The sequence below is a fragment of the Neodiprion virginianus genome, chromosome 2 (assembly GCF_021901495.1).
Source record: "Neodiprion virginianus isolate iyNeoVirg1 chromosome 2, iyNeoVirg1.1, whole genome shotgun sequence".
NCBI lineage: Eukaryota > Metazoa > Arthropoda > Insecta > Hymenoptera > Diprionidae > Neodiprion > Neodiprion virginianus.
This window is the reverse complement of record NC_060878.1, coordinates 17,938,826-17,962,126: the sequence shown is the minus strand read 5'-3', so window position 1 is coordinate 17,962,126 and position 23,301 is coordinate 17,938,826. Positions and strand designations below refer to the sequence as shown.

The following is a 23,301-nucleotide window of genomic DNA, read 5'->3' as shown; positions in this document are numbered from 1 at the left end:
TACCTGGAATGGGCTGTAGAAGCTATAATATTCAGAATTTCCGCATGAAAATTTCACAGTATATTCTTAAGATACTATACTTTCGAAATATCGAAAAAAAAAATCGATTTTTTGAAATTTCTAGACCACCGGGCCCCCTTAACGTGAGACGAGTTAGTTTCTAGCGGCGGTGATGTAACGTTGTCGTTGGAAGACTTCGATTTCAGTCATGTGAGTGAGTCCAGGTCACTCTCGGCATTGATTTGGATAATTTCGGTTTTTTCACTCCTTCGAACGTAAACATTCCCAGCCTTCAGCCATACGAACTTGTAGCCAAGTTCTTCTGCTTTCGATTTTGTGCGACGCAGCAAGTTATAGGTCGCTGACGGCAGGAATTCGTTGATGAAGATGTTTCCTTTTCTATTAAGTGCGAAAACTTCATTGATGGATAACTCCTTTTTCTCACGTCTTTTCTGGATGATAAAATCGCGAACTCTTGATGACTTTAGTGAAACAATCAGAGTCCCCAAAGAGGCTTGGGTCGTAGTGGATGTATGCGGACGTTCCCCATCAGCCAAAGGCTGTTTCGAAGGTATTTGTCGTATTTCAAGAACGTCGCTAGTTAATCCGGGAATTCCGAGTGCCTTAAGAATCCTGTCGACTATTGTGTTCGGTGTATCTGTGATATCAATCGGCAGTCCAGATATCGTGATTTCCGCGCTCGTGTTGTTGGAATCGTTGTTGGTAAGACGATTCGACAGTAAGTTGACTTGCGACTTGAGTGCAGAGTTTTCTTCCCTGATCGTTTGAATGTCCACCTTTGTCGCTTCGGAATTAAGTTCTAGTGTCCCGATACGATTGTTGAGCGTTTCGTACGACGATGAAAAAACTGAAACGTCGGCACGGAGTTCGGCAATATTTTGCTCTACACTTGAGATTGACGTTTGAAGGCATTTAAATTGGCCGGTGTTGACTGTGCTCATCGATTGTAGTTGACGCATGAAATCCTCTGAGGTGATTTTGTCGTGAGATCCTGTGTCATCTAACACTTCCTTGTGCGTTGGAGGATCGATTGACGTATGGCTCTTTATGGGTGACCGTGGGATGGTTGTGGAACGCTGCATGACGCAAGGTTCGCAGTAGACACTGTCTAATGAATTCGCGCCATCGGGGTCGTACCCTAGTCTGTTTGTGGCACACTCAGCATGGATTATGGCACCACAATCGCCTATGCAATCGACAGTATTCAGTCCTCTCGTCGTTTTGTTGCAGACCGAGCAGCGCGACATTGTAAATTATTGTTGTGATTTGATATGATGTGCGTTGATATTATAGTCGCGCGAGAATCGTGAAGTAAGTCTCTGATGATGGTTCAATATATGTGAGTTAGTTTTTCATGACACGAAGAGTTGAAGATACGAAAAAAAAAAAATCGTCACACACACTGTAATGTGCTCATATAAGTAAAGATTGAACAGCGAAAGAGTTAAAAGGTCCAAGTCACTATACACTACACGCACTGAATGCTGTTAGTGTGAGAATGTTTGTCAGCAACAAGAGATCGACACACGTACACGCCCACACACGATCATGAGCCCGCGTAATCTCAAGCGCGAAAATTTCGATGACTCACACTCATGATACTGGTTTCACAGTTTCAACGTTGAGCTGGTCACGACCTAGCTGCGAGGGGCACCAGTAACAGGATTGTTATAAGTCTATGTTTACACAATACGTTTACTAAGATGTAAGTGCCGATGCGAAATTCGAATATTCGCGGCTTTATTAGGCCACTAAAATGTTGAATGAGAGGAGATAGGTGAAGCGGTGCCGAGTAGCGTTAATAGCCGATACGGTCGCGGTATTCGCTCGGCCAGCGAAAGGGGTAAGATTTTCGGGGACAACGGGATCTCTTTCTCTTTCTCTCCGGGGACATTGAAGAGGTCAGTCGCGTGCCACTTTATAATAACTGGAGAAGGAGGAAGGGAGGGTAACGTAGACTGGATACCGACGGCCCATCCCGATCGAGTTGAACACCGGAAGATTCCACAAATTAATTCTCCGCCAAATCACCATCCGAGAGTCCCTAGAGTTTAAAAGAAAGAGCCAACGATCGACGAGGCATCTGGAGAAGATAAGTTGCTAAGACCATCGTAATTTCGCCCTGTAGGGATTGTACGGCTAGTGAACCGATATTCTATTATTTAATTGTTGTAAAAAAGGAAAATCGGGACGTTGGTTTGGTGAAGCCAGATTCCCAGAATTAAATATATTTTTGTCTTTTGGATAATCTCATAAAGAGTTATGCACATTCAAACCCTTTGAATGTGTCATACTGATCGTTACACAATAAAGACGTCTGTGCAGTAAATCGGCGCACGGCACTGTCGAAACCGTTTATCGCGAGATTGAAACAGGAAAGTGGAAAAACTTGATAACGGTCTGAAAAATGCACTCGCGAGTCAGAAATTACGGCTACTGATAAATTCTTGGATTCGGCATTTGATGAGCCACAGAAAATAAAAAACTGATCTCTCTTTCTCGTGTGAATTGAACGAGTTTACAGAGGTCGACGTGACGTTCGTCAAACCGCTAAGACAGAGAGAGAGAGAGAGAGAGAGAGAGAGAGAGAGAGAGAGAGAGATGGATGGATGGATGGATGGATGGATCGAGTTTATTATGCCATGACCCGCTTGGGCTTTACAAAAGGCAAACAAAAATACGATCAGTGAAGGAACTTCAAAGATCGATGCAGGTAATTTTGATACATAGGTAGAGACATAGAATACAAGAACCGGATGGTACAATAGATCCAGTGATAGTAGTGTAACATAACAAAAGTATAACACAATAAAAAGGATATATTACTGACCATCGGACCAGAAAGATTAAGTAAATAGATAGCCAACTAATAATAGGTATACAGACTAGAGTTCATAATCGTTGAAAATGATGAATGGTTTATAGTTTAAAGAACCGACGGTAGGAATACAATAACAATTAGATAGATACAGGATAAGAATAGGTAGTACAAGAAAGTATATATAATAAATTATAAATAGTAATAAAATTAATAGTAACAATGAGAATAAAAGTATAACATAGTAAAACGGAAATAGACATAGATTGTAAAAATAGAACAACAGTGGATAGACGAAAACCAGATAATTGATAGTTAATCCACGCTGTGAAGTTTCCTGCTATACGGCCGCTGCCAGTCATAGCCTGGATCTTATTAGGGTCACGGAAGAGCCCGCTGCTACGAGATAGTGATGGAGCTTAGGCTTGAAAACTACAAGCGACGGGGAGTTTTTTAGGGACGATGGAAGGCTGTTTCAAAACCGCATGGCAGATAAGAGAAAGGAGTTTTGGTAGACCGCTGTCCTGGCTAACGGAATAGGCAGCGTCATGCCCTGAGAAGATGCCGCTAACCTGGATTATCGTCGCGTACTACGATCATCCTCAGGGATTAACTTATTTAGATAAGATGGCCTAGACGTTAGGAGCACTTGATAGAAGACACATCCAATAAAATAAAGCCTACGATTCACGACAGAGAGCCATTGGCGCTTGACACGATGAAGGGTTATATGGATGTCTCTCCGCAGGTTAAAGATATATCTAATGCCACTATTGACTAGTCTTTGTAGCTTGAGATTCAAATACTCTGTGGCATCATGGTAGACTAAACTACAGTAATTAATGTGAGGCATGATGAGTGCATGGACTAGCATGGCCTTTACCTGAGGAGAGAGCGTATCGCCCCTATGCTTGAGCCTATAAATCGAGGCATAGACTTTTCTCGACACTTGCTCTACGTGTCCATTCCAAGCTAGTTCCGCAGATATATGAACACCGAGATTTCGGACTGTGTCGACGAAAGGCACAGATTTACCATCGATGATAATCAGTGGTTTTGATTGGCGTTTTAACTGCTCAACAAAGGCAGAACTACCTAAAATAATTGCCTTAGTTTTGATGACGTTCAACTGTAGTCCGTTTGTCCGGGCCCAATCCGCGACTGACTCCGCGTCCAGATTCAATTTGGCTATGGCCTCTGCAATGCAAGTGGGTGAAGCATGCAGATAGATCTGAAGATCATCAGCGAAGATTACATGCTTAGTATACCTCAACCCAAGCCCAACATCATTGATAAATATCAGAAAGAGCAGCGGCTCAAGAACAGAACCCTGCGGCACCCCGGAGCTGTTGGGCAGAAAAGTAGAGTGATGGCCGCTAAGATCTTTCACGGACTGGGTTCTACCTGTAAGGTAGGAATGAAACCACTTTATCACTTCATTGGAAAAGCTATAGTTCTTGAGCTTGGTCAGGAGCAGTCTATGATTAATACTATCGAATGCTTTACTGAAATCGAACAATAAGAGAACGGTAACACACCTATCATCAACAGCTTTCCGTGCATCATCAAGCACTTTGAGGATAGCAGTCTGGGTGCTATGGTGCTTTCGAAAACCGGCCTGTACCGGGTCCAGAGTGTTATTTTGGTCTAAAAAGTTAGTAACTTGCTCTGACACTAATCTTTCAAGTACTTTAGCCAGGTGACTGAGATTCGCTATAGGCCTTGTGTCCGACTCGGACCTGGGTGGGTAAGATTTACTCAGAGGAATGATGTAAGCAGTTTTCCAAATGGTCGGGAACAAACAGGAGGACATCGATGCATTGAAAAGGTCAGTGAGGCGCGGTACTAGTATTGACAGAAGATCCCTTATATGGATCAGCTTGATGCCGTCAGGGCTTTGGCCACGCGAACGTGTGAGACAGGATGTCAAGATTTTCAATACCTGCTGATCCGTGACATGAGAAAAATTAGAATTTACACTTGCTTGCTGAGTCAAGATAAATGCTAGTTCTGACGCTGAGCAGGGAGAGTGGGCACTTGTCACCGAAGGATAATGGGTGTTCAATTGATCTGCCGAAAAATGGTGGAGCGGAGATGACGATTCCGTATTTTTGGCAATGAGACCCTGACGTCTAAGTTCCGCCCAGATGCTATTTGGATTGGTAAGTTTGGCTATCCGCTCCTTAAAGTAGAGATTTTTCGCACGTTTTATGTCACGCTTGACCTCTCTCCGAATAACTAGAAACTGACTGAAAAGTTCATTGGAGTTAAGACGCTTGGCAGCTGCGTAGGTTTTGTTCCGCAGTTTGATGCTACATTTGAGCTCTGGTGTAAGCCAGCCAGCAGGAGGTTTTCCTACTTCACGTGTGATTAGTGGAGCCTGATTATCAAGCGCAGTCACGATAGAGCGACACAGCATCTCTGTATAGAGATCAAAATCTGGGTTTGCACTTGAATGCTCTAGTATTTTGTTTAGAATTGAGAGAAAGCTAATCCGAAGGGCATTGACATCACACCTTCGAAAATCGCGATATATTTTTACACTCTCGGCGATGGTCTTGATTGGCAACCTATATTCTAGCTCGAGTAGTTTGTGACCCGCTATAAACGAGGATAAGGACTTATCATGTGAAAGTAGTTTCTCAGCTGAGTCCAATATGACGACATCTAGCCATGAGTCCGAGTGGGCCGTATGATGTGAGCTTCCATGGGAAACAAGAAAGAGTGAATGACTATGAATAAGATCTCGCAGATAATCTGCCTCAAAGTTCTGTCGGTTTAGATCACAATTTAAATCTCCAGTGATTATGACATTAGTATAATTATGAAAGAATTTGTCGAACTCCACTAGAAAGGCGTCTAATAAAACGCTCTTTGGTCTACGATAGATGACGACAAATAATATTTTATCATTCTGAACTATCAGCTCAAGTATTCGGAATTCTGGAGAATTTGTAAACAGAGATGGAGATGAATCTAAAGTCTTGCATTTTATGGATTTGTGGACATACACGCCCACTTCTCCTCCTATTGTACCGAGTCTGTCATTCCGCAAGAAGCAATAATCGCTAATGGTCACCACATCACTAGCAATGTCCGTGTGTAGCCATGTTTCAGTGACAGAAATTACATGAAAGAATTTCTTGGAGAAGTGAGATCTTATCTGATCGATGTGGGCCGGTAAGGAGTTCGCATTGAAGCTGGCAATCCTCATATTGCGATGGTTTAGGCCAGCTGAACCGTCTGAAGAGTTTGCACCGTCAAAAGCAGCTCCTGCAGACCCCGCAATAGTCTCCTTTGTCAGCAAATCACCTAGGTGGCGTCAATCTCTCGGAACAGGAACCAATAAATCTAGAACGGCCTCCGAGTTGATAATGAGTTTATCTGCCCCTTCGCTCTTCGTCACGTGGACAATTCCATTTTGGATCCACACAAAACGATAGCCACATTCCTTTGCCCGAGTCTTGACCGTCGCTAAGAATCTCACTAATGAGGGGGGAAGATGTTCGTTGAAGAAAACTGGTGTATGCGGGTGGTTTCCGGCAAGACTGATCTCATCAGCATGGATGGCACCTTTCGCCCGCTTGGCTGACAGAATCTCGTTCCGGCATTGCACAGTCCGTCGACAGAAGATCATTCTGGAGGATCAGTCTGGGCTTATTCGTGACTTTAGTACTTCTAATACGAGTGGCTTCAACGAAGTCATTGCGAGTAGGTACGATTTCAAGTAGCCTAAGCATGGAACTAAAAACGTCTTGGAGATCTTCGGTCTCCAGCTCCGGGACTCCAGATACTAACAGATCACACATCAGATTTTTCATTTCTAGACTCTTCAGGCGCTCGCGAAGTTCTGCATTAGACTCTACAGCCTGCCGGACATCCATTTGGTGACTTTGTTGCACATTTTCTAGTTCATCTAGGCGAGCTGCGTGCGCTCGATTTTCTGCAGCTGCCGCTTCTTTTTGAGCAGCTAGTTCAGTGTTCAGGTCGGTAGCTGATCGCGAGAGAGCATCAACTTTCAATGATGGTTCGTCCATTCTAGCTGGTAAGGCCAGTAGTCCATCAATTTTGGACTCTAAATCAGCTTGTTTACGCTGAGACTCCCTAAGCATTTCTGCATTCGCTTCCATCGCCGCAAGAACAGTCTCCAGGCTGCGTTGAAGTGCCGGAGAGGATACAGTGGTGCGGTTTGAGGGAGTAGACTGTATAGTACTGACTGTATACGCCGCATATTCAACTTCAAAAGTTCAGATGCGCTCGCTGCAGATGAACAAGATCTACACCTGGCAACCGACTTGCTCTCATGCATAATCCTTGTCATTTTAGTACACGCCGGATGATAGTGGTTACGACAGAAATGGCAACAGACAGCGTTCTTCACCTCCTTCTTGCATCCTTTGCAGATTTTAAGCAATTTGGCAAACTGGGGCTGATTTTGCGAAACGCCTTCCTCAGATATTGCAACCTGTCAACTTGGATGCGATTTTCTCCAGTAAATAGCTGACGTTACCTTGGATGACAGCTCCGACTGTATACAATGTAACACTTGCTTACTGAAGCAACGCACACAGTCCTCATACAACTAACAACATGAACCACTGAAAATCCAAATGTCAAGGTCTAATCCTCACACTCACATTTGCACATATACTTAAGGGAGGGGTACACCATGCAAGCAAAAAAAAATACTGCAACTTTGCGATTTTTTTTTGAAAAAACGGATTTATTTATGAACATGCGGTCTTGAATACATTAATATATAAGTCTTTGAGAACTTTAAAAAATTTTTTTATTGTCGAAAAATTTCAAAATGGCGTCGTGACAGTTGGATCCCCAAAGCCGCTCGGAAAAATGGGGTGCGAGATTTGGTGGAGTCGTGGATAGTCCTAGAACACACAAATTACAAAAAATTAGTTGTATATTATGTTTTCTTGTCCACTACGTACCACTTTTTTGATATCTAGTCTGAAAAATTTTTTTTGACCGTTTGAAGTCGCAAAAACGTGGTCGAAAAATTGAAAAAAAAAAAATCGTCACTTAAACAATCATAAAAAATTTTTGAGACTACATATCAAAAAAGTGGTACGTAGTGGACAAGAAAACATAATATACAACTAATTTTTTGTAATTTGTGTGTTCTAGGACTATCCACGACTCCACCAAATCTCGCACCCCATTTTTCCGAGCGGCTTTGGGGATCCAACTGTCACGACGCCATTTTGAAATTTTTCGACAATAAAAAAATTTTTTAAAGTTCTCAAAGACTTATATATTAATGTATTCAAGACCGCATGTTCATAAATAAATCCGTTTTTTCAAAAAAAAATCGCAAAGTTGCAGTATTTTTTTTTGCTTGCATGGTGTACCCCCCCCTTAAATCAGGGCACACACCACGAGGGTCTCGAAAATAAATAGAGCTAGGATCATGCACACTGATCAGCTGTTTTGGACACGCACATACACAGTACACAGAGTTCAAGGTGCTCTGACCAATTTAAACGTCACGCTATCACAGTGGTCGTTAATATTCCCGTAGGAAAGTATCACCACAGGTTTGACGCAAATTGATAACCTCTACCAGGTATATGGAATTTTGACAGTCGGTGATTCAAACGAAAGCAATTTTAAAATTGCGTATTTACAGTCAGCTGGTGAGTGTATTATGTCACTGTCAGTACACAGTGACACACATATCAAACACACGCAGATGATAATACGCAATCAACCATGGCGAAAGACAATGATAACGGTTCATGCAAAATCGATAAGAAAGTTTTTCCCGGATAGAATTTGGAGAAAAACTGGAAAAAGGTCAGAAATCTCCGGTAGTTGAAAGGTTTATTTTCCGCACTTTCATTAAACTATGCTAGAACTTTTTATGAAAGAATATGCCGTTAATAAAATGGTAAGAACATGGAGCGAAACAGAGCACGTCAACTCAACGAACGGGTTAACAGAGAGAGAGAGAGAGAGAGAGAGAGAGAGAGGGAGAGGGAGAGGGAGAGGGAGAGGGAGAGGGAGAGGGAGAGGGAGAGGGAGAGGGAGAGGGAGAGGGAGAGGGAGAGGGAGAGGGAGAGGGAGAGGGAGAGGGAGAGGGAGAGGGAGAGGGAGAGGGAGAGGGAGAGGGAGAGAGAGAGAGAGAGAGAGAGAGAAGCGTTTATTTATTCGCCCTGGGACAAGTCCCCTCAGGCGGCATATGTATAATCAAGAACGAAAACAGAAAAATTAATAAATACGAAAATAAGTAAATTAATTAATTAATACTAAATAAAATGAAAATAAAACACAATAACATTGACAGAAAATAAATAAAATAAATAATTAGATAAATAGATAAATAGATATATAAATATATGAAAATAAATAATTAAATAGGTAGAAGTAAGTAAAGACAGAGAAAGAAACAGAATAGGATTAGTTGAGACCGCCAGTACTCGAGCATAACAACTCGGGGAGTGAGCCGAAAAATAAAAAATAAAATATAGAAATAAAAATAAGAATAAATAAACTATGTCAGAAACACACAAATAACGTGTGTTAAAAATAAACTAGAGAGAGCAAGAGTGTGCTCTCAAGACGCAATAAATATCTCACTGACGGCCGCAGTGACACAGCGTACAGAATTTATTAAATGATTCGATACAAAGATTAAAAGATGCAGGATAATCGTTATAAGGAGATCTCTCGAAGGTGGTGCTAGCGGAGTGTATCGCGCAGAGCCTTTTTCAAAGTATGATCTTTTCGACTCGATGACTCGAGCGAGAGTGCCCGGAATGCATTCCCCAAAAGCCTGAGACCTCTTCGGCCTTCTTTATTCTTTATGACCTAGGCCTCTACGCGATACAACCCACTCGTGGTACCTGCACCACGCACCCGCAATAGGCTAAGTATTTCTTAAACATCCTGACGACATCTGGTCACTCGATGTTCGACTTATGACCCTCCATAAACGTCATAAAAAGGTCGAGTGCGTCGTCCGGACTCCGTCCTCGACTGCGATGCGACATATATATTTAAGTTATAAGCGTAACTCTTATAACTTGAAAGGGTTGCGGAAATAATAATTCCTGAGTCTCAACGACTTGGGTTGATGTAGAAACGATACTAAAACATTATATTAACACCTATCACAAATAATTACATAAATAATAACAAAAATAATTATAACACTTATAGTCACCTAAATCAACAACAATGTCGGTTTTGACGATCGGGATTGTAGGCTTAGTTAACAATGATGAGAAGAATAATTTACAATATAATTTACAATATATTTTACAGAGCATTCACTATGATGCTAGTGGATGTCTCGAGCGGCTGTCAATCACTCCCCTCTCTCCCGAGGCGATGATTCCGCGATGGTCACTCTTGGTTATCCTTTCCGTAACCCGTTCAGCGTGTTTGTTGTTTTTCATGGATAAGTTTGGGTAAACAGGCCACAAACTTACATATACATACTGTGACGTGGACTTTTCCCGCTCCTCGGTCACTCGGAGAAAATGACCGAGAACTTACCGCGTGCACAATAATTTGGCGTCCACGATGTCCCCTGAACCTGCAATCATACCGCGAACTTTGTTGGGCGCCTGGCGTGGTCAACACGCCTCGAAATTGGTAATACGATATACCGCGACCATATGCTCGGTAGCTCAGTACCGAGGAGAGGGGAGGGGTAATTTTTGGGTAGAGAGAGATACGCCACACGTACGCCGACAAGTTATTTCACAAAGCAGCAAGAAAATTAAACAATATATTTTAAAATAGCGATAATACAAAAAAAAATAAAAATAATAACAATACTGCGGAAGCTTGTCCTCGCGATCCCAAACGCAAACGCTTAGCTTACAAAAAAAAGAACGAGCAAACAAAATGATCAATCAAAAAAAAAAAAAAAAGAAAAAAATATGAAGGGATCCCGAAGACCTCTACGGCCTACGTGCGCTAGTCACTATACTACTCGTGACCGCTAATTTACACACAAAAAGAAACCAAAAGCAAAATCGGACGCGACGCGCTGCTCGCGATCATCCTCTGCAGAACGGCGCTAATCGCCAAGTTAATACTAACGGATTATGCAAATAAAAAAAAACTAAACTGAAACGAGGCTCGTAGCGGCACCCGCGACCCTCCTCTAGGAACGAATATTTTTGTTAGCGCGCACCCGAGCTCCACTTTCTCTGCGACGGCGGGACGCGGTCGCGAATTCGAATGTTCCCCGTGAGACTGCTCGCGACCTACACGAGAACTGAGGCTGTATCGGATGAAGTAAAATGACCCCGTGTAACGGATTTCAGTTAACCTTTAACCTTTAAAGTGCATCGTTGTTTCGCGGATCATTAAGTGCATCGTGGGTGTCCGACACCCGCGAGACTTTGAACGTTAATTACTCAGCCGCTATCGAATATTTTGTTACAAAAATTTAATCCGATATAGTTTAACATATATATTTTATTATATAGTAGGTATTTTAATTATTTATTTATTTTAATAACACAAAAAAAATTGCTGAAAGAAAAAAAATGGAAAAAATGGATTTTTTTACTTAAAAAATTATATCTCGCGTAATTTTAAATATTTTTAGCTAAAAATTTAGGATGGTACTCTTCAAATACTATACTTTTAGAAAAAAAATACTATTATACGGATGTTTTCAAAAAAGATATTTATTTGCACATTTGAAGTGCCAATTTTTCGGGTAAAATAACACATCAATTCTTAGCTATTTTCATGTTTTTATTTAATAAAAAAAGGATCGAAATAATGAAATAATACAAAATATTGAAGGATCACATAAAAAAGTTTCTAATAACGTTTCACGCAACAAGCGTGGTCGTAGGCTATAAGCCATCTACAAAGCAAAAATGTGTTAAATAATGAAATAAAAAATTTTTTTCACTTTCGATAGTGTACTTACGTTAAATTATTGTTAATTACGTATACTAAAACAGAGAAAAAATTTGCTCCAAAAACACTTTTTCACCCACTACGTGCACAGTGGGTGTCGGACACCCGCGGATTTTAGAACGTCTACTTTGGCGGGCATCTGTTCGTATACTGACGCTTACCAAAATATACTAACCTACTTTACTTACAGTTAGTGATCTCAATTGCAGGTAGATGGAGACATATACCCACTTTTTTCAAATTAAGTAATGTTTTTGGGACCTTAAACATTTCTGCGGGTGTCAAACACCCGTGATGCACTTTAACCTTTAAAGTGCTTTAAATTGGCACTTCAAATGTGCAAATAAATATCTTTTTTGAAAACATCCGTATAATAGTATTTTTTTTCTAAAAGTATAGTATTTGAAGAGTACCATCCTAAATTTTTAGCTAAAAATATTTAAAATTACGCGAGATATAATTTTTTAAGTAAAAAAATCCATTTTTTCCATTTTTTTTCTTTCAGCAATTTTTTTTGTGTTATTAAAATAAATAAATAATTAAAATACCTACTATATAATAAAATATATATGTTAAACTATATCGGATTAAATTTTTGTAACAAAATATTCGATAGCGGCTGAGTAATTAACGTTCAAAGTCTCGCGGGTGTCGGACACCCACGATGCACTTAATGATCCGCGAAACAACGATGCACTTTAAAGGTTAAACTCAAACTCGAGGCAATAATGTCTCGGCTCAACCCGTGACTCGACTCGATCTCCTCGATCCCCCAAAATTAACGCTACTTCCTTACGTGCAACTCAGGTTACGGTCACCAAGCAAACGTATCGGCTAAAGAATCTCGAGTACAGTCGCTAACGCCAATCCTCACTGGCTATCCGTCCTCGGCAAGCCTTTACTAATGATCTCTCGAGATTCTCTCGCAAGAAGGTTAACAGCGCTTACCGCTCCACATCCACGCGACAAAAGGGCCAACTCCCTCGTGGTCCCTTGCTGCCATTTTCCTCGCAATCACTCTATTCTCTCGAAACCCTCAAAACCAAAAAAACGCACGATCACTGTGTTCGATAGTCCTCGTTAACCGTCAGAACTAGAGTGGTTTCAAAAACCTACTACCTGCCGCAACACGGATCTCGATACGCCATCCCACACGTGACGTTATACCCAGAAAAATACGCAATAATCGATCCGTCATCGATTTCGTCGATCGCGCAACTCGACGCGCACCTTCGATAGCATCGCTGCGCAGAACTTAAAGCTAGGTCGCAATCTCGTCCTCCGCGCAGCTCCATGACATCTTAGCGGTGAGCGTGGTGCTCCCTTGTCGCTAGTCGGTCCGTCGCAAGTTCGCTGGTCAATTGTTGGCGGGGTGAAGGGGAAGAGGCTGCGGCGCGCCGGCCGCCAGCGGGAATCGCGTCCACCTTGGATTCCCGCGATGCGAGGATCTGCGTCGGCTCCCCCTCCGCAGCCTCGACATCCTTCCCTCGCAATTTTCGCTAGTCCGCCACTTCGCAATTTCCTCGAATTCAGTGTCGACTTCTTGCCTGATGCCGTTGTAGCTCGAAAAATAAAAAAAAACAAAAAAAACCTGAAATATCTTACGATATTCGCTAAGGTGTCCCCTCTCGTAGTTTCGGATGCGTGACTCTAGTCTTGGCGGTCTTTTGCAAAAACTTCGCCACTCAATTTCGGAAATTCCTAAATTTTGGTTTCGCCCAGGGTTCAAGGAGCCCCTTGTAACGGGCATCAAAAATGCCACGTTACAATATATAATAGGATTGTAGATGAAGACATAGCCTGGGCGAAAATTGTCTCGTGACAGTAAGAAACAGAAACAGAAGGCTAGCAGAGCAGAGAACAATTAACACAATAAACATGAAAATAGATTCACTGAAATAAAATAATAGAACAAAATAAAATAAAATAAAATAGCCTCATATTTTAGACGAGGAAAATAACTACTGCTGAGAATCAAATCTTTGTTGCTCGAGATTTAAGTAATAATCATAAAGTTTGACCTTGAATGTAGCTAGCCTGTCACTGTCGACAACGTTCTGTGGGAGTGAATTCTACAAATAGCAGGCACTGACTATAAATGATTTTTGGTAACAGACCGTGCGGCAGTGCGGAATGCAAAGCCTGGCAGTAGCTCCCGTACTGACAGCAATACGTTGCGACCGCGCCTCAGCTGGTTGCAACGTCTCAGCCAAATAAGTTGGCCTACCTGAGCGTAAAATAGTAAAAAGATAAGAACCGATTAAGTATAGCGTCCTATTTCGCTGAGTTAGCCAGCCCAACTCAAGTCGGTGTCCCGAAATATGCTCATCCCTCGCTACGCCTGTAATAAATCTAACAGAGGCGTTAATAAGTTGCTGGAGCTTAATAGCAAGTACACCAGGTAGATTATTATAGACTGCTGAACAATAATCGAGGTGAGGAAATATAAGAGCCGTAACTAACCATTTACGAAGAGAACCAGAAAGCAGTTCCTTGTTGATTTTCAAATGGTATAAAACCCTGTTGACCCTGTTGCAAATTACATCAACATGGTCATTCCATGTTGGAGTCGAATTCATAATTAGTCCAAGGTTACGGACCCTGTTGGCATACTCGATAGTATGATTCCCAACCTTAATTAGTGGTAGATGAGAGGCATCTAGCCTGTTAATGAATTTGGAACTTCCACAAAACATTCCCTTCGTCTTTCTGAAATTGATTTTCAAGCAATTGTCACCGGCCCAATCATGAATTGCTTGTACATTACGCGAGACTTTACTTACGCCTTCGGCAATATTTGATGGTAGGAATGAAAGGTAAATTTGTAGATCATCAGCGTACAAGGCATGCTTACAGTAACGTATCGATGCGGGTAAGTTGTTGACAAAAATGGAAAATAGTAACGGACCCAGCACCGAGCCCTGTGGGACCCCCGAGTGAATATCAACCCAGGAGGATAAATTCCCATCTGAACCCTTGACCGCTTGACGTCGATCACTCAAATACGACCTTAACCATTCAACCGCCGAAGCTGAGCAGTTAAGAGCTTTTAATTTGTCTAACAGCTTCGCATGACAGACAGTGTCGAAAGCTTTTCGGAAATCGAATAGCACAATAAGAGTGATCATCCGGTTACCAATAGCTTTTTTAACGTCATCCGTTAGTTTAATTAAGACAGACTGAGTGTTGTACCCGTGACCAAAACCCGACCGATAGGGATCCAACAAGCACTTTGACTCCAAATAAGCAGTTAACTCGAAGTAAACAATCCTTTCAATACCCTTGGAGACAGCACAAAGAATAGATATTGGACGGAAGTCATCAAGCGAGGTTGGATTTTTTATCTTATTGATAGGCTAAATTAACGCTTTCTTCCACTCAAGGGGGAAGACAGAATAAGTCAGTAAGTAATTATAAATTTCCAGCACAAAAGGGAGCAATGATTACATAATCAGACGTAAGTAGCTTGCCGGAATCCCATCACAACCACAGGCTTCAGTTTTCGAGGAGAGTAAACATTGTGCGAGATAAGTAGGAGCGATGTGTTTAAAGTAAAAGCGCTCAGAGTCGAAAGCGGACTCGGGATCGAGTACGATTGGACTGACCGTGCACTGGCAGGCAGAATTGGCAATCCTAGCAAAATGACTATATAAGTTAAGAGGTCGTGAACTCAGCATGGACTACACCTTGAGGCTGCTTGCAGAGGCCAAGATGCCTGAATTCTCGCCATAAAAACTTAAGAGTAGTTACGGCGGAAAACAGATCTTCATAATAGCCCGATTTAGCTTCACGAATTTCCAACTGAACTCGATTCCGAGCAGCCTTGTACTCGCCATAGAGAGTCACAGAACCAGATTTTCTGAATGCCCTAAAACACACGTTTCGTTCTTTGATACGGTCACGGATTACTTCAGACAACCACGGAGCTGGTTGACGCTTAGGACGACAAGTTTTAAAGGGGGCATAGGTGTCCAGAGTAGTAAGCACATGCTCATTAAACAAGGCTACTTTATCATCGGTATTCACAAACCTATCGAAAATAGGAGACCAGTCAAGACCAAGGAGGTCACGATTGAAGGACTGCTGGTCAATATTTTTGATATCTCGGTACCTGATTGATCTAGTCGCCAACTTAGGCACCCTAAGCGAGTATTTGATGTAAATAAGCTCATGGCCTGAAAGAAAAGGGGTACCAGATTGCCCATTAGCTAAAACCTTAGCGATATCGTCAACAATACAAAGGTCTAACCAGGTATGTGAGTGCGCAGTATGATGAGTCGCCCGATACGGGACAACATGAAGGCCATTATAATGAAAAATACCTAAGAGTTGACGGGAGTCAAACGAGTCAGAGTTAAGGTTGGCGTTAAAATCTCCTACAATAACGAGATTCTCATACGATTGCGCAAGTTGCATAAAGGCATCCTCAAACTCTGATAAAAAACCAATTTTCGGAGGTCGATGGACGACCGCAAACAGAAGTTTAGAGGCGTTCGGTACGACAATCTCCATCATCAGATACTCAGGCTTGTGACAATAGAGATTAAGCGAGGATGAGATTACCCGCGCATTTAAACTGTTGTGGACATATACCGCAACCCCACCTCCGCCCTTGCCTAATCTGTCGTTCCGAAAAAGGATGTAATCTTGAATCCCAATCACTTCATCGGGAATAAGATCATGAAGGAATGATTTAGAGACTGCTATGACATGGTAGAAATTGTCTGAAAAATAACTGAAAAATTCATCGAAATGCGGAACAAGCGATTGCACATTCGCATGACAGATCGTCAAACAGTCCGAGTCTCGAAGATGTGCGTTGGGTCGAGTAGCTAGGGTAGCAGGTGACGTCGACGTCGATGTCCGTTGCACACGTCACAGAGACGCAGAGGGCTGAGCAGTAGGCAGGTCAGCAGGAGTGCGTATGTGTAATGGTACCTCTCCGGTGGTCTTCTTAATATATATTGTACCGCTCCTGGCCCAAACATATTCGAAGCCGTGTTGACGGGCATAGCTACGCGCGGAGTTCAGGAGCAGTCGCTCTGAGGATGTCAGAGATTCGTCAACAAAGACACGAGCCGCAGGAAGAGAGTCATCGACATCCTTGGCTAGTAGCCCACTTTTAGCTCGCCACTTATCCAGCCACATATCCCTCATCACACAGGAAGTGAAACAAATGATGAGTGGACGCGGTTTGTCGCCCTTAGAAGGAATTAGATAGGCGCGAGCTATATCCCCAGCTGAACAGGAAACACCCAGGGCACCAGCAAGACGTGAGACCATCCCTAGCACAGTAGTGCCAGAAATCTCTGGAAGACCCGTCACAAAAACCTCGAAGTCTTTACTTCGCTTCTCCAGTTGGTCCAGCCTTGAAGAGGTGAGCGGACAAGACCTTCTCAGTGCATTGGTGGAGGAGCCTGACTCTTGAAGAGATCCTACCGATGCAGCCAGGTCTGACTGCCTGTTCTCAACCACATCAGAGCGATCTTCGAGGGTTTGACAGCGGGCAGCTAGAGCGGCATTAGACCGCGTCAGCTCGTCAACCTTAGACACCAGCTGCTGCGTTACTGATGCAACACTGTCGAGCTTTTGCGCACAGCAGTCCAGCCTCTTCTTGATGTCCTCGAAATTGTCTAGTTTTTTGAGGACAGTTTCCATCGCCCCTAAAATGGTACGGAGTTTACTGGCCAGTGAGGTGATTGAGACAGGCCGACCCCCAAAAACACGACCTTCACCCAGCCCTTTACGCACCCCGGCAGTACCAGCGGTAGCTGCGGTACCCGACTCTCGCACAGCCCGACCTGGAGAAGAAGGACTGCAAGCAGTACACATGTACTGAAATGCTCCAGGTACGGGTTTAAAAGACAGTCCCAAGTGTTTTTTTTACACAACTTGCGTGAAATGACCTCGCACAGACACCCTGACAGCCAATGTCTGATTCCGACACGAAGCCGCTACAGAGACCACAACGTTGCGTCATAGTAAGGTGAGTGTAAATAGATGTTTAGGCAATCCGGAGATTATCAAAGCAGCTGAGGTAAAAATAATGTAAACACTATCACCAACAGTATTAGGATTGACCTATGTGTGCTTGTACGTAATATGCCAATAGACACACATAAAACCAGCTCACGCAATCACACTCTAGCGGCTAACAGCTGAATTAAGTCACTCAAAGTGGCAGTTATAAAATTTCACTTTTAACGATTAAATCAAACACTGAAAGTACAGTTACAGGGAATAGATTACAGTCAGAACAGTGAGAGGTACACCAAAACTCAGGGGATACCACTACACAAAATAAAACCGAACCGTAAAGTCCGAAAAAATATAGAAAAATCCTGCAGCTGAGGTAAGGACAACCACTCAAGTTGACAGTTGACAAACAGAGGAGAGAGAGAGAGAGAGAGAGAAAATTTATTGACTCTGGAGCAATGCTCCCTAAGGGCCACAGGCAAATTGCGAAGAATACATATATATCATCAAGTAAAATAAAATAAAATAAAATGAAATGCAATCATATAGATAGTATAATTATAAAAATAAAAATAAAAAATATGAAAATATAAAAATAATAAATGTACATAAAAATAAAAAAAAAAAAAAAATTGTAAAATATAAATATATAAAAATATTAAAATATAAAAATATAAAAAATGAATTAAACTTCAAACTAAGATTACAATAAAGATTAAAAGTTTAAAAGATTGAAAATTACACTCCGGTCAATCACCCGGACATCCCAGCCTCGCGCTCCTCCTCGGACAGCAGATACTTAAAAACGAGATGGCGAAAACTTAAAAGTGTTGAAGCACAAGTGATTTCTGGCGGCAAGGAGTTCCAGAATTTGATTCCAGTGACAAGAAAAGATTTCTGGAATGTAACCGTCCGGGCAGAGGGGACATAAAGCGTGTCCGTCCGGGTCAAATTACGGCGTCTCACCAGGTCAGACTTGAGTTGAAGCTGGTCACCGAGGAGTCCCGGCTCACCTAGACACAGCGTTCTAAAAAATATACAGCCAATAAGAAGCCTTCGACGGTTAAATGGTCTGAGCCAGCGGAGACTTCGCCGGTAAGCTGAAATGTGCTCGTGACGAGGCACCCTTAGTAGGAATCGAACACAGTTGTTGAGTGACACCTGAAGTTTGAGTTCCAGCCCTTCTGACAGATTGGTGAGCGCAGCCACGCAGTAGTCGAAATGGGGGAGGACCAGGGCAACAACCAGGCGACGCCTTAACTCTAAAGTAAGGTGATTATCGTTCATTCGAACGCGATAGAGGGCACATGCAGCCTTGCTGCACACCTGTGCCACATGCCGAGTCCACGACAGGGTACTGTCAAGCATGACCCCGAGGTAGCGAAACACTGGCACAAAGTCAATAGACTCCCCACGCAGTGAAGGTGTCGGTAGTGATGAAAAGTCAAAGTCGTTGATAAACTTAGAGCTACCAAAGGTCATTGCCCTGGTCTTACCCGCGTTAAAGCGCAGATGGTTTTCGAGACACCAAGATACGATAGACTCAACATCCTCATTTAGAAAATGTATACCTTCGGCGAACTGTGCAGGCAGACAACGAAGGTAGATCACCAGGTCGTCAGCATAAAGTAGGTGCGAGCAGTGACGAAGACATGAGGGTAGGTCGTTTAGAAAGAGCGAGAACAGGAGAGGACCCAGAACGCTGCCCTGCGGAACACCTGACCGAATAAAGAGCCAATCAGAGAGACCATTCTCACCGTCGCGAACCGCTTGGAGGCGGCCGCTTAGATACGAATAGAACCATGAGATCGAAGTCTCCGAGAATTGCAAGCCTCGAAGCTTTTGGAGCAGTAATGAGTGGTCAACCATATCAAAGGCCTTGCTAAGGTCGAAAAACACAGCGATAGTCACCATACGGTCGTCTATACCTTGCCGGATGTCATCCACTAGTCGCAGCACAGCGGTCTGAGTCCCCATACCTTTCCGGAAACCCGTCTGACGCGGGTCGAGTAAGTTATTTACCACGAGATACCGCGTTACCTGGTCAAAAACTACACGCTCTAAAACCTTTGAGATAGCGCAAAGCAGTGAGATAGGCCTAAAATCAGAGTATACTTGTGCACTACGCACTTTAGGGAGAGGTGTCACGTACGAGAACTTCCAAAGGGAGGGGTATATACCGTCACGAAGCGAGGTGTGAAAGAGAGACACGATGAAAGGCATAATTAGCTGACTAAACGACTTATAGGCTTGGATAGGCAGATCATCGGGGCCGTGCGCGCGCGTAACAACTCTAGCCATAGCATCACTGACACACTGTTCATTTATATGAGAGAAGGAAAATTGCCCGTTCACCCCAGTGAGACTTCGAGAGACGGCGGCATGTAGAACGCTGGGAAAGGGATCACGAGGGGATACTGACGTAAAGTATTCATTCAGTGACGATACGGAAAGGTGAGACGGAAGCACACGGTCTGCAGATTTACGGTTGGTTATCCCTAGCCGATCTATTACCCGCCAGAAAAAACGAGTATTTCCGGAAGCAACGAATTTCGATTGAATGAAGGCCGACCTAGCTATACATAGTTCTTTTTTAACGTTCCGGCGCAGCAAGACATATCTCTCATGTAGTAGTGGTGAGCGAGATCGCTTAAAAGCCCTAAAACATGCGTCTCTATTACGCATTAAGCATCGTAAGTCCTTAGAGATCCAGGGCGCTGCTGGGCGCTTTGCAACAACTTCTTTTATCGGCACGAAGTGTTCAATAAGGCTATTCATGAGAGAGTTAAATACAGATAATTTGCAGTTAATGTTTGGCTGATGTTCTAGAAGCGTCAAATCTAGTGCAGAGACTATACCAGCAGCGCCATCGAGATCGGCTGCATCCCAGCACCTGTAACGAAAAGACCTTGGCACGAGCCGCGGCACCGCATACCTAATGGACACATATATAAGGTCGTGGCCTGAGAGAAATCGCTGCGCAGATTGGCCCCAGGTGGCCAGGGAGCTATGTACACTGACAGCGCAGACGTCCAGCCATGTATGCGATGACTGTGTGTGGTGTGTTGGCGATAAGGGAACGATGCGGAGGCCTTGTGATGCGAAGAAATCGTTGAGATGAGTAGAATCGTAGGATGATGACAGTAGATCGGTGTTGAAGTCCCCGAAGATACAAACTAATTTGTAGCGGGGAGCGAGTGCTACCAGTTCCGCTTCGAACAGATTCAGGAATCCGACCTTTGGCGGTCTGTAGACTACGGACACCAAGATCTTAGGGCGGCCGACAGCCCACACTTCAGCGATAAGAAATTCGGGGACTCCATCTCGCGCCATCAAAGCTGAGGAGGCGACAATCTTCGCGCTGAGTTCTTTGCGCAGAAAAAGGCCAACGCCACCACCATGTCGCCCTCTGCGGTCTATCCGGAGGATGGAATATGAGGCAAGTGCAATCTGGTCATCCTTGATGCGATCATTCAGCCATGTTTCTGTGACAGCGATGAGGTGATACGGATTGAGTCTGAAAAATTCACGAAACTCGTCGATGTGCGCCGGAAGAGACTGCGCGTTTAGGCAGCAAGCGTCGAGTACCGGATCACAGGTGGTAGAAGGTGGGGGCGCGCGAGAGTTCTTTGAGTCAGATGGTCATTCAGAGAGTTGAGTCAGATCGGTGGAAGGGAGAAGTCTGATAGGTTTTGAGGAGGGATCTTTGCGAACAAAAACGGCCGCATCTGTGATCCATACTTGTTTATGCAGAAGAGAGGGGCACTGCTGGAGAATCCGAGCGCGCAGTCGATGTAACTGAGCAGGCTGGCGATGGTTCACGTAGACCTTGTGATCACCAAATTTAGCGTTGAGCCTGCCGGCCCGTAAGTCAGGTACCGATCTTTTCCCTTCAATGAGCTGTTCGCACTTCGCCTTAGTTGTAAGCTCAAGAAGAATGGTACGAGTACTGGCAATATCTGGATTAGCGCCTGGATCTTGAGTCCGCTTCTTGCCCATGCGCTCCACCGTAACAATATCTGCGACAGACAGGGGCACATCCAGTACTTCAGCTAGTTTGAGTGCAAGGCGATGGGGGTCTTCTACTCCATCGGAGGCCTCAGGTACACCAGAAACCACGAGCTGTGTAGCCATGTCGCGACATAACATACGCAAAAGAATGGCTTCGTTACCTTGTGACAGGCTGGTGGACTCGCTGGTACCGCGGACGGGTTCAGTGGCCCGTGCGGCTAGCGCGGATTCGCAGTTTTTCACCCGATCCACTTGCGCAGCAACGTTCTGGACCACATTGTCAAGATCCTTTCTGAGGGCATCGATGGTACCACGCATTTCTAACGTTTCCTGCCTGAAGGTAGAGTTTTCAGACACTAAGGCGGCAACCTTTTTGTTTAGACGCTCGACCTCACCTACAAGCGTATCGACTTGACCAGCTGTTCCGTCAAGCTTGCCTAACCGTTTGTCTATTGATTCCAATATAGACAGGATCTGAGACTGGCATACAGGACACGCCTCACGTATCGCACTTTGCGCAGCGCGCGACGATTCGACCGAGAAACGTGTCTTAATGCATGTGGTGTGAAAAATATGCTTACACGGTGCGTCTGTGGTAAGCGCATCAGAAGGTTTTTCCACGAGACCAAAACATAGAGCACAAATAGGTTTGCTGGGCATGATGTCCGCGGGAAATATTAAAAAGAATTGAAATGAATTAATATTTTCAAAATTATAATGTTATAAATTAGGATGAAGTAAGATGAAAATTGACGTTCAGAGTGAGATTTAGTTTTATGCTTTAGAATAGTCCAAGTGACACACACGGCTCTACCATCATAAATTGGTCGAATTGTCCAGAGATCGAAGTGTAATATACACAGAGGCGTGTGAACGCACACAAAGAAGGGCACACACTTTCTTAAGAAAGTTTTTCTTCTTAGAAAGATACAGTCAGGCGTGACGAATGTCAACACTGCCAGCTAGCATCACTGGTCATCACCAAAGTCTTGACCGTTATATGTATATAATTCGAGCATAAAATTTTGCGGAATATGCAAAACTTGCAGAAAACTCAGAACACAGCATCAATAGTTGCCCATGAGGATGCACTAAAGGTAAGTCGACTCCAGAGCAAGAACTTGGCTACACTCACGTACCGAAATGTCACAACGTTTCGCGCAAATATTTTAAAGAAATTAAGAGCAGAACCGAGCACGTCACGTAACGTCAAACGTCAAACGTCAAGAGCCTAACTCATTTGTGTCTCCATATGTGTTGGAAACGTGTCGGTAGGCACTAGAACTTGCAGTGTGTACCTATTTCGCATTGATGACTCATTTTGAATATCGCATGTTTGTAACCTTTGACTCCACACGTAATTGGCGGTAGCTCGTCTATTAAATTTAGACTCATAGGTTTTGCAATCCTGATTTTCTCGGTTCCAGTTTTATTATAAAACCAAGCAGTCTTGCTATCACATGTTTGATATGTCAGTGAATCATGGTGGACTCTATACTTAGTGATATGTTCTGTGACTCTACTAGAGATGTAGCACTTTATCACTGGTCCTCGACTAGGTCGTAGTCGTA

General features: G+C 43.4%; 1 protein-coding gene across 1 annotated transcript; it reads right to left on the bottom strand.

Moving 5' to 3' along the window:
* Positions 1 to 206: 206 nt before the first annotated feature.
* Positions 207 to 1,268, bottom strand: LOC124297027 (uncharacterized). The gene has a single exon (XM_046747591.1). The coding sequence runs from the start codon at positions 1,266 to 1,268 to the stop codon at positions 207 to 209; it is 1,062 nt and encodes a 353-aa protein (XP_046603547.1).
* Between the last annotated feature and the right edge of the window lie 22,033 nt (positions 1,269 to 23,301).